This window comes from Cryptomeria japonica, chromosome 2, assembly GCF_030272615.1.
Source record: "Cryptomeria japonica chromosome 2, Sugi_1.0, whole genome shotgun sequence".
Taxonomy (NCBI): Eukaryota; Viridiplantae; Streptophyta; class Pinopsida; order Cupressales; family Cupressaceae; genus Cryptomeria; species Cryptomeria japonica.
In genome coordinates, this window is record NC_081406.1 from 21,574,729 (window position 1) to 21,587,072 (window position 12,344).

Sequence of the window (12,344 nt, forward strand, 5' to 3'; positions counted from 1 at the left end):
CCCCAATACACTGGTTTGTATTTGCTTGCAGTTATTAGCATCTTGGAGATTGTACGACACACTTTCTGGAGGTTTTAGTGATTCTGACAAAGTTCAGCGTGGGGTTTGGGGGTTTCTATCCAGTTGGGTGTACTTAGCAGCCGTACGGTTATACCTGGTAGCCACTTCCCTTCCCACGTGTAGCACTTGGAGGGCTGGAATCTTGCTGCAGCTTCATTTCTGGTTATATTACTCTTTCAGCATCCAGGTTGGGTTCATTCCTGATTGTAATCTTCCTAAAATTATTGGAAATCTTCATCTGGTCAAATATTTGATTTTATATTCAGAAATCTACCTTGAATCAAATTTGTTTTGGATATATATGAACTTCATTTTCATTACTCTGTTCATGTACTTGTACTTCATTTATTACTTGTTGAAAAATCATCAAAACACAAAAAAGAATCCACCCCTTCTGCAACTTCTGTCTATTTCTGAAAGAAAATATTAATAAATGGAAAAATCAATTTAAAATAATAAAAATTACAGCAGATCAGCAAAAGAGATACATCAGGGATCTTTCATCTAACCATTCCATCCCTTCTCACATTTGCACGTCTTCATTCTGGCACGCCCGGTGGGACCCACGTCCCTAATTTGATGTTTTTGCAAGTTTTTGTGTTTTAAAAAGTTGCAAGTTATGTCTCTACCATGAAAGCTCATACGAATCTCTGCTACCTATAGAACGATTATGTTTCTCATCTTGTATGGAATACTAGGAATTGTCGTACGAGTAGGTGGTCATACTCTTACAAGTTTTTGTTCCTGCCTAACCTTCTATTTTGACCCCATTCTTCCTTCTTTCTATCTATTTTTCTCTTCTTTCTACAAAACCTCGCACGAGTTTCTGTATGCTTTAGTAGGAGTTAATGTATTTTGTCATATGGTATGCAGAGAGTTGTCGTATGGGTAGGTGACACAACTCATACTAGTTTCTGCTCTTTGTTTTGTCGTATGAAAAACATAGGTTTTTTAGCAGTTTTCTGATATAAATTTGCTAATGTTAATCCTGACCCCTCTTTGTTCTCTATTCTTCTGACATTTTTGACAACCTAACTTGTCTTTTTGCAGAACGTTAGTCCAAGATCATTGCTCAAATCATAGGACTATTGATCCATCATTCTTGCAAGTTTCCTAAGGAGACACAAGCAAACATTGTGTCTTTTTAATCATTTTCTTAGGCACTTAGATCTAATTAGGGGTAAAAGAACAACTTGCTTGATGTGTTTGAGGAAAGTGTAGAGGTAGGAGAGTATGCTCTTGTCTATATAGACAATCAGAAATCCAGATTTGCTTGCACGCTCTTTACCCTTAGCGGGCATGCCCTTCCAATTAGGTGAGAGGGCAATGACCCAAGTGAGTACAGCTAAAACCCAAGCATTCCAACTCACTTTAATAAATAGGCCTTTTGAGATGAAAATCTCAAAGGACAGAGCTATGTGAGTTTATACTCATATCGAGCACTTTATAGGACCCCTTGAGGTCTAAATCATGCTTGTGTGAATACCATTGTGCTTGGTAATTTGTAGGGCTATAGGCCTCAATTGCACTTGCGCGACTATAAGGGGTAGTCTTCGAACGAAAATCCTTACTAAGAACCCTAGGAATAGAAACCACCCGGTTCACCTCTGAAAGGTGGATAATATTTGTGCAAGGGAGATAGTAACTCCCCCAAGAGACTTTCCATATCGCTCCCACATTAGCATTTGGATTCGGCTAATACGGTGTTGAGAATCCATTGCATGAGACTCAGCAGTCGTATTTTGATTAGCTATTGGATGTGTACCTGAGTCAGCAAGCAAAGGTTTTCCTCCTCATCCAACTTCCTAGGATAGCACGATGTGTGGCCAATGTGTATTCATTGCTTGATATCTCTTTCCAAGTCCTCCTTCCTCCAACCAATCAATCCTCCCTCTTTCCAAATTCCATCTCATCATCATCAAATCCCTAATCCATTTCTATCTATCCAAGAAGTTCTCCAATACCCAATCCACTTTCATCCATCCAAAACAATCATCCTTCCTTAACCAACATTTTTGTCAAAATCATTCATTTGACTTTAGGTATCCTTCCCCTTTCTTCTTCCTATTATCTATCCATTCTTCCATAATCATTCTCCTTCTAATGCAATCAAAATTCCAAAATCCCAATCAATCAATCAATCCATCTTTCTAATCCGATAATTTAATCCAATCAAGTCATAATCCAAGGACCAATCCAATCAAATCAAATCCAATCCAATCCAATCCAATCAAACCAAATCAAATCCAATCAATCCTCAATCCAATCCATCATCATTCAAAGCCAGGTCCTAATCCTCATATTCATCATCTTTCTAATATAGTCCCTCATTCTCAACATGGCTACCCAGAATTTCAAAGCTTGGTATGAGCAGATTCTCATGGAAGTTCATGAACCACCTCAACCTTCCTACCAAGTCAATCCCATAACCTCCCATCCATCTATCATATCCCCATCCATTTCATCCCAACACACTATATCCAATCTCAATCTATATCATATCTCTTATCCTTCCTCTACCTTTGACAAGGGAAATCCATCCTATTCCCCATTCGTACCTCCATATCATGCCTCATGCACAAATTTACCTTCATCTCCCCTCCCACCCACATCCCAAGCCCCATCCTTTTACAACACATTCATTACCTCTACTCCCCATCCAAATCCTTTACTCCATAATCCTCCAAGCATTAATCCTAATTCCCCAATCCATTATCCCAATCCTCCATCGAATCATTATCCTCCATCTAATCATAATCCTCCATCTAATCCTAATCCTCCAAAATCTGTATTATCCACATCCTCCAAGTCCATCATCCATAATCTAGTTATCCAATACATGCTAGCAAAGGAGACAAAATCCCCACCTCAAAATAAAGTTGCCAAATCTCCTCAAGTCCTCCATCCACCTCTATCACCTCTACCTCAAAACAAATCCCAATCCTCCTCGCTTCATGATACTCCCATTCCGCCATCTACTCACATCGAAGCTTCTGTATCCTCCTCCATCACACAAACCCCACAACTCCATACATGCCAAAAGCTTGTTCTAAAGCATGGTAGCATATAATCCTCTCCATCTCATGATTAATCACCCTCCACTCCATCTAATGGTCCCATCCCCTCCACTTCCTCTCATGATCATATGATTCCTCTATCCAACCCTCTCCCTCCATCATATAATCCTATTCCATCTCATGATACCCTCCCTAGTCAAGATCAAAGTATCCCTTCATCTCCATCTCATGATCCCAATCCATCTAAAGATCCTAATCCTCCTTCCACCCCCCATCCCCCTCAAAATGAACTTTCATCTTGTTTCTGAAATAATAAGAGTCCTCAAGCTAACGCTCAAGATGTTGGTACATAGATCCTATTCCTCCTAAAATCCAAAAGCCCTTCATATAAATTAAAATCCCCCCATCCCCCGTCATCCACATCCATCTTAGGACCCTATGTTCCAAAGCTAAATCCTCCATTCCTTCCATCCATTTTGGGTCCTTACATCCCTCCATCCACCACTCCATCGCCTCAAATAATCCCTAATCAAGATCAACAAAGGAACACATCATTGAATCCCTCCCAACATTTTCCCTCCATCAACCCTTCATTCTTATGTACCCATGTCATTGCTATTGGAAGCAATTTGGATGCCCAATCTAAAAAGTATAAAGCTCAAAATCCACAAAAAACAAAGGATCAATATGTCCCCTCAAAACAACAAGCTCAAAAGAAAAATATGATCCGAAAGAAATGACAATCCAAAAGGCCGCAAAGGCCCCACAAGAAAAACTCAAAAACTATGTGGATTCCCAAACTACTCAAAGAAACAATGAATCTCAAAGTAAAATTAAAATTGACATCCAAACTTGCTAATCCAAAAGCTCCATCCATTCATAAATCCTCCAATCCATCTAACACTCCTCCATCTTCAAAATCTATTTTGGGTCCTTATGTCCCAAAATCCAACATCCCAACTCCATCATCCCCTTCTTCTATTTTGGGTCTTCATGTCCCAAAATCCACACTCTATCCTCCATCCAATTCAAAACTCTCTCCTCCACTACTCCACCACCCTTCAAGGTGTGTGCCAATAGTGATCTTCTACAAATTTTTCAAAACCCCATCCATTATCCACCATCCATTTCTCACAATCCCATTCCGTTAGTCCAATCCTTTGCAAATCCTTATCTTCCATCCCCTATCCATTTCATCTCCTCAATTATGGTTACCAACATCTATGAGCATACCTCTAGTTCAAAGAGATACTAAGAGATACCATCCATGGAACTATATTCTTGAGTCCTCCCTTCCTCCTTCACGCATCCACTATCTTCCACATCCACTCATCCTCATCCTTACCCATCCAAACTATTCCAAATATATATATATATACAAAAAAGGCAAAAAAATCAAAATAAGAAAAAGTAAAAAAAAATCATTTCATCCAATGGTGAAAACCACTTCTTGTGGCACCTTGGGTAAGTACCATGATGAAAACTTGGCAAACACATGTCATGTGTAATCCCCTCATTCTCTTGCACTCTACACTTGGGGGCAAGCTTCATCCATATTCCTTATCTTCCATCTGCATCCTATCTAAGTCCATCCTCCTTTCCTATCTTTGATCTTGACTATGATATCCATATCCTCCATCTCATATCCTTATCCTATCCAAATCCACTCTCCAGTCATACCCTTGATCTTGATCAAGATAGAGGCAAAGTAATATTCATGCATGATTTGGAACACACAAGCCTTAATTCCTCTACCATCTATATCCATTACACATTATCCTTCCATCTTATACATCTTTATCCACCATCCTTCCATCCCTAATTCCACTACCTCTAGTGTGGGGCATTGCACTCCTTTGCAACATAGTCCTTGGATCTCCATCATCCTACCCTCCATCCTTTATTCCTCCATATCCTATCCATATCCATCCACTCAATCCATCTGTCTCTTATCCAAACAATATCTCCCTCCATCCATTCATCCATACTTTTACCAATCCTTGGATCTCCCTTTTCATTGGTTCCAATCCATTTATCCTATCATCCACAATTAAATCATATCCACCAATCCATTGTTAGAGTATCCGGGTATTTACTTGATTAATTAAACAACATTTGTTTAATTATTTAAGTTCCCTTTATCTCTTTTACACTTAAGCTAACTTTAGGTGCATATAATTAATTATTTTAATTAATTATTATGTGCAAACCTAGGTTTTTCCCTTTTTTTTCTTGACCTATTAAAGGTTGAGTTCTTTCTTTTCATTATATGAAGAAGGATTATTATTGACAATACATTTTGGAGCATATTTTTCCTGTGTATTCTTTCCTTCTGTGATTTGTTTCATTGCTTCTCCTTGTAACAGGTTTTTCAGCTTGCAGAGATTATTTGGGCTCCTGTGCTATTGTATTTTCTCAACTCCTATATGGTATCAGAGCTTCAGATCTGTAGCTACATGTTCTTGTTTTGAGAATTTTTGCTTTGGAAGCAGATCTGGGGTTTCAGGAATTTTTTTTATGTACCTTGGGTTTGACCTTTTTTCTGAGCACTTTGGTCCTAAACGGACCTCACCATCGTGCTCAGAAGGCCCAATAACCCCTATGGTCATTTAAAATTTGACCTATTTTGGTTCCTGAGCCTCTAGGAGTATTTTTCTCAGATCTAGGCCGTACGGCCCTGGCACGCAAATCAAGAAAAACATTCAAAATTTATTTTTTTTGCCTTTTTATGGCATGCAGGCCAGATTTTGAATTTTGATCACAAAAATTCTTTCAAAAAAAGCAAAGAAAAAAAAGGGTTTTAAAAAAAAAAAAAAAAATTGTTTTCGCAAAATTTTTGGGGGGGGGGATCCCCACGGTACGCAATGTACCGTGGGGCCCCCTGCCTTCACGCAGGCCCTACAGGTCACTGCTGCACATCCGGACCTTGGGCCCCACACCTCCTCCGGCCCCCAGCAGCTTTCTCCGGTAGCCTGGTCTCCGGCCCCCTGCCGTCTCCCAGCCTGGCCCACTGCCAGCCTCCCTGTGACTGTCGGCAGCCCAGTGGCTCCGCCCACCGGAACCCTCTGCAACCGCCCCCGCTCTACTCCCAGCCTCCATCTACACCCCGCTTCCCTAGCTCTAGCCACTGCTGGAACTCGAGCCCGCCACCACTATAGCGCCCTCCGTTCCCCACGCCGCTCAGCTCCCCGGCAACGCTCAGCCCTGGCCGCCGCCTGCAGCTCCCGACTCGGCCTCCTCCGCCGCCCGGCCCACTTCGCCTCCTAGCCACTTGGCTCCACCACCGGCCCACTCCATCCAGCCACTAGGCCCGCTCTGCCCAACCATCGGGGCGCCACCCAGCCGCCACCCACTGGCCACCGGACCACCAAAGAGCCACCAGACCTCCTTTTTTGGCCTTTTTTAGGGGGGGTTTTATTTTTTGGCTCTATCTTGGGCATATAGAGTCATTTTTTCAAAAATGAATAGGTGTCAGAAAGCTAGTTCCAAGCCGGACCTCATCATATTGGTAATTTTTTCCAATTTTTCTATTTTACTATGTTTTTTGCCAGTCAAAGTGAGGTCTAGTTTTTGCACTCCGAGAGCCATAGAATGAGCATCCAGACTTCGTTTCTCAAAAAAATTATATTTTTGGAAAGCATGTGCTACGTACTTTCCAACCATCTAAGTTTTATTTCTAGATTCTACTCCATACATATTTTATTCAGTTTTTTGTTTTTCAGCACTCTAGTGAATATCATGGTTGTTTCAGGTCCTGGGATCTCTTCTCTGAGTAGGATGTCTCTATTTTGGTTCACGTTTCTATTTCCAGTCTTCTTATCATTGTAGCTTGTATTTATGCAAACACACTGAGATAAAGTGCCATCATGCATTGTTTACTTGGAATCTTGCATACCATGTGTCTTGTTGTACATGCACTATTGATCAAGTGCCATGAGGGGGTTGATGTTTGCTTGTTGTTTGCCATCTTCCTTTGTCCAGTGAGTGTTTCTTCCATGACATTTTCCTTATGATGTGTGTCAAGTGAGTGTTCCTTCCATGACACCATGAACTTTTCTCAGCACCTTTGATGTTCCTGGTTCTTCGTCATGCAGTTTTTCTTGGCTGTTCTTTTCAGTGTTCCTGTCCTTCTCCCTTGCCAGCATTATGGGGAGGTTTGTCCTATTGGTTCTAATGCTTCCATGGTTCAATTGATCATCTCTTCAGGCTTTGGTTTCTCATACCATCTGTATTTTTTATTTCAGTTGTTTGCCTTGTTTGCCTTCTGATTCGAGTAGTGTCATTTGAGGGCACTCATGCAGATTACAGTCTTCTCTACCTAGTCATGTTCTATTTCAGTGGAGGTTCTTCAGATCAGTAGTTATTCTTCGACAGAGTTTGTAGGTTATTCATGCTTCAGTGGTATTCTTTTCTATCTCTATTTGGAGTAGAGTTTTGTTCCCACGTGGTTTTCTTTATTTCTCCAGTTCGTAGAGATTTCATTGTATTTGGGTACCTGATCAGGCCTTGTTGTCGGGACCCATCTTTATTGCTTTCATTAGCAGTTCTAGGTTTTAGCTTCTCCCTAAGTCTAGCTTAAGGGGGGGTGTTAGAGTATTCGGGTATTTACTTGATTAATTAAACAACATTTGTTTAATTATTTAAGTTCCCTTTATCTCTTTTACACTTAAGCTAACTTTAGGTGCATATAATTAATTATTTAAATTAATTATTATGTGCAAACCTAGGTTTTTCCCTTTTAGGGTTTCTCGACCTATTAAAGGTTGAGTTCTTTCTTTTCATTGTATGAAGAAGGATTATTATTGACAATACATTTTGGAGCATATTTTTCCTGTGTATTCTTTCCTTCTATGATTTGCTTCATTGCTTCTCCTTGTAACAGGTTTTTCAGCTTGCAGAGATTATTTGGGCTCCTGTGGTATTGTATTTTCTCAACTCCTATATCTATCCCATCATATCCACTTATATTTCTAATCCAATCCTATCTCATCCAATCATATTCTCCATCTCTTCCAATTCAATCATTAACCCATCCCCAATCCAATCCTACTCAATCATTGATTTCTCTTTTCATCCTATCTAATCATTTATCCTTCTTCCATCCTATCCAATCCATCAAGCTGAGCTTTTCCCATCTATTTGACTTGTGCCTAATCCAGACACCCATCCATACTATGCTAATCAAATTCAAGCAACAATCCTCTCATCTGCACACCTTGCACATCCAACTTGCCTTTTGTCAATCATCAACCTGTATCCAAATCCATCACCTGCCCATCGGGATGCACCCTTCCCTAGTCTGACAGTTTATCCAAATCCATGTTCTACTGTTGGCAAGAGATGTCAATTGGTCATGTGCATGTTGTTTGCATGGTTGAGCTTTCTTCTTTGATTTTCATCTTTTGTCCTATGACTATACTTTCTCATGGCTGCCTTGATCATCATATATCCTGGTATGTCTTGGCTGGTGTATAATGGGGCATAGTTTTCATGGCATGGCGTGCTTGAGGGTTTTCCTTATATGAATTGGCAACCCTACACTAGTGTTCATCAACACTTGCATTATTGTGTGCAAGGCGTACCTTTTTGTCTGAGCATCAGTCCATGCCTCAAATCTTCATATCATCCTGGTTCTTATAATCAGTGGTGTAGACTATCCATGGCAATATCAAACCTAGGTTTTCTCTCTATATTTGCTCAACAAGAAATCCCATCCATTTATCATTCCTTTATATCATTTCATTCACAAGACTCCAATCCATCCTCTTTCCCTCTTCATCACTCTCATTATTTTATCACCTCATCTTTTCATCCATTTCGAGGGCACACCCATGTTCTTTGAACCCACCTATCCTCTTGAGGGGGCATACAACTACTTCCTCGTCATCCTTCCTCCTCATCATTCTTCCTCATCTTATGATCGGGGCATCATGCTACTAGTCTTTATCCTTTTCTTCCACTATGTTTTATTCTTCTTTGATATAACATCACTTCATGATGCTATATCAAAGAGGGGCAAAATGTAGACACCTAAAATTAATTAAATCAATATTTAATCAATTTAAGCTAGTCAACATAATTAATAGATTTAATTGTGTTATCCTTCTTCTTCTCAATGTTAACTAGATCTAATGTAATTAATCCTATCACTATTGTCCAATAATTATTTTATCAAATAAATAAATTATTCCCCTATTCTTCTAAAGTCCCTCCAATAATTATTTCCTCTAAACCCACTCAATTAATTAATTTTAATTAATTAACTAGTCATGTGATTCCTACAAATCACTTTTCCTAATCCCCACTCAACCTGATTAATTCTTCTAGAATCTCTCATAATCTCACTATCATTATTCTCCAATTTTAAATTCCCACTCATGTCACATCAATCTTGAACCTCTCAAAGAAATTCAAAAATCTTTGAATCCCCCTATGCATCCTCATTTTGAAATTCAAATTTCCTTTCCCCACTTTCTCCAAGGAATTTTATATTCCTTTTTATTCCTTCAAGGTATCCTTGATCCATGCCCACTACCTCAAACCAATCCTATCCCTTCATGATCAAATCAATCTTGGCCCTCCATTGGCCTCCTCCAATCTATAAATTGGAGGATCATTTCCTCACCAAACAACAACATCATTATTCTAATCTTATGCTACCCATTTCTCTTCTATCTTCTTCCTATCATACCATCATAATGCCCTCATAATCCTTCAATTTTCAAATCTAAATCTATCCAAATCCATCATAATATCAAACTCAAATCCATATCCAATCAATAACCCAATCTTGTTGAGCAAAGGAAAGAAATCCACATTCACATCAAAGGAGTCAATCCAATCAAGTGGAGCAAAAGGGTGCCTCCACTTCATCCAAGGCTCGATCCGAGGAAGGAGTCAAGCTTGGGAAGGTATACTTGGTTTTAGTAATTTATGTGCTTATTCTTGTTTCTTTTTTTATCTAACCATTCCATCCCTTCTCACATTTGCACGTCTTCACATAACACTGGTGAAGTCTTGTATGTTGAAGGTTTGCATCATATCTTCTAAGTGTTGGATAGATGGTTGATAAGGGTTATGATGTACAATTCAAGGATGGTAAATGCAAGATCTTAAATGCCTCTGGTATAGAGATTGCATCTGGGACTAAGACTGAAGGTAACATTTTTCATTTGAATTCTTGTGAGAAAAGTTGTTTGATTGGTAAAATAGATGAGAGTTGGTTGTTGAGAATGTGTCATGTAAACCATGATTCATTAATCAAGATCAGTTCTACACAAGCTATTAGAGCTCTGCCTAAGATTGTTAAACCTATTAATCTGGTATGTAAGGAATGTCAGTTGGGTAAGCAAACAAGGATTTATTTCAAGAATAAATAGTATACATTTGATGGATTGCTAGATCTTGTGCATACTAACCTTTGTGGACCTACAAATATTAGGTGTGTGCAGGGTGATAGATACTTTATATTGCTAATTGATGATTATTTCAGGATGATGTGGATTGTCTTTTTGAAGGAAAAATTAGAAGCATTTGACAAATTTAAGATATTCAAAGCTAAAGTTGAAAATAAGTCCGGATTGAAGCTGAAGTGTCTTAGATCTGATAGAGGTGGAGAATTATGTTCCGGTGAGTTCAATTCATTCTATGAGATGCATTAAATCAGAAGACAGCTATCTACTCCTAGAACCCCACAACAGAATGGAGTTGTTGAGAGGAAGAATCGTATTATTTTGGATGTTTTTAGAACCATGTTGATTGAAGAAAATATTTCAAAGGTCTACTAGAGAGAAGCTATTAGCATTGTTGTTTATACATCTAACATAGTTCATATCAAAGGTGATACCAATAAGACCCCGTATGAGATTTTGTTTGGTCATGTTCCTACTATGAAATATTTCAAAGTTTTTGGTAGCAAATGCTATATCAAGAGAGATGAGAACATTGGAAAGTTTGATGCTAGAAGTGATGAAGGTATCTTTTTGGGATATTCTACAAAGAGCAAAGCCTATCGGTGCTATAATTAGAGATTGTGAAAGATAGTTGAGAGTACAAATGTAAAGGTGGATGAGAACCTTGGGAAGGAAATCAAAGCTTATGATGATGGTCAACGTGTTGTTTTAGCTCCTATTCAACCTGAAGAGCCTAAGCAGAAGGATCCAGTAAAGACTGTTAATCCGGATGTTGTTGCTAGTGGTAATGATGAGCAGGAACCTAAGGATCAGAACAAACAGAAGACTTTGAGGTATGTTAAATTGAATAATTATGAGAATCAGATTATTGGTGATAAGAATAAAGGTGTGATCACTAGAAGGTTAGTTGCAGAAGAAGTATGTTTGATTTCTAAAGTTGAACCTAAAGACGTGGGTAAGTGCACCAAGATGGTGGACAGAAAAGTGGCCACATGCAAAAAAAAATATTAAATTTTTCATAAACCGTGCATGTTCTGGAAATTCAAAAATGTGCTAGGCTTGGTAACACCAAGCCTAGCCAAAAACAATTAAAAAAATAAAAAGTTCCTCAAAACCCGTATGGTTTTTGAGGAACATTATATTTTTTAGAAACCCGTGCGGGTTTTGAGGAAGTTTTGGCCTTATTTCTGCATAACCGGTACAGGTTATGTAGAACTAGGAACCAAATAGGAAGTGGAGAGAGAGAGAGAGAGAGAGAGAGAGAGAATAGGATTAAGAGAGGGAGAGGAAGAGAGAGAGAGAGTAGGTGGTAGGAAGAGGGATAGAATAAGATAAAAAGAGGGGGAGGGAGAGAGAGTTAGAGACAAAGAGAGAAGGGGATAGGAATAGAGGGAGGGAGAGAGAGTTAGAGACAAAGAGAGAAGGGGATAGGAATAGAGAGAGAGAGAGAGTAGGGGGGATAGGGGGTAAGAGAGAGAATAGGAGATAGGAAGAGAGGGAGAGAATATATTAAGGAGAGGGGAAGGGAGAGAGGGGGAGAGAGAGAGAGAGAGGAGATTGGGAGAGAGGGAGATGGAGGGTAGAGATAGGGAGAATGGGATAAGGAGAGGGGGAGGGAGAGAGAGGGGAGAGAGAGGAGATTGGGAGAGAGGGAGAGGGAGGGTAGAGATGGGGAGAATGGGATAAGGAGAGGGGGAGGGACGGAGAGGGGGAGGGACAGAGGAGCTTGGGGGAGAGGGAGAGGGACGGCGGAGATGGGGAGAATAGGAGAGAGAGAGAGAGAGAGAGAGAGAGAGAGAATAGGAAAAGGAGAGGGGGATGGAGGGAGAGGGAGATTAGGAAAAAGAGAGGGGGA

At 39.7% G+C, this 12,344-nt stretch overlaps 1 protein-coding gene across 1 annotated transcript in view; it reads right to left on the reverse strand.

Moving 5' to 3' along the window:
- Positions 1-6,275: 6,275 nt before the first annotated feature.
- The window catches only part of LOC131041204 (uncharacterized), a 35,717-nt gene continuing 29,648 nt past the window's right edge, over positions 6,276-12,344 (reverse strand). The window contains exon 4 of the mRNA XM_057974219.2: positions 6,276-6,429. Within this exon, the coding sequence (XP_057830202.2) occupies positions 6,276-6,429 (154 nt within the window). The remainder of the gene's footprint in view (positions 6,430-12,344) is intronic.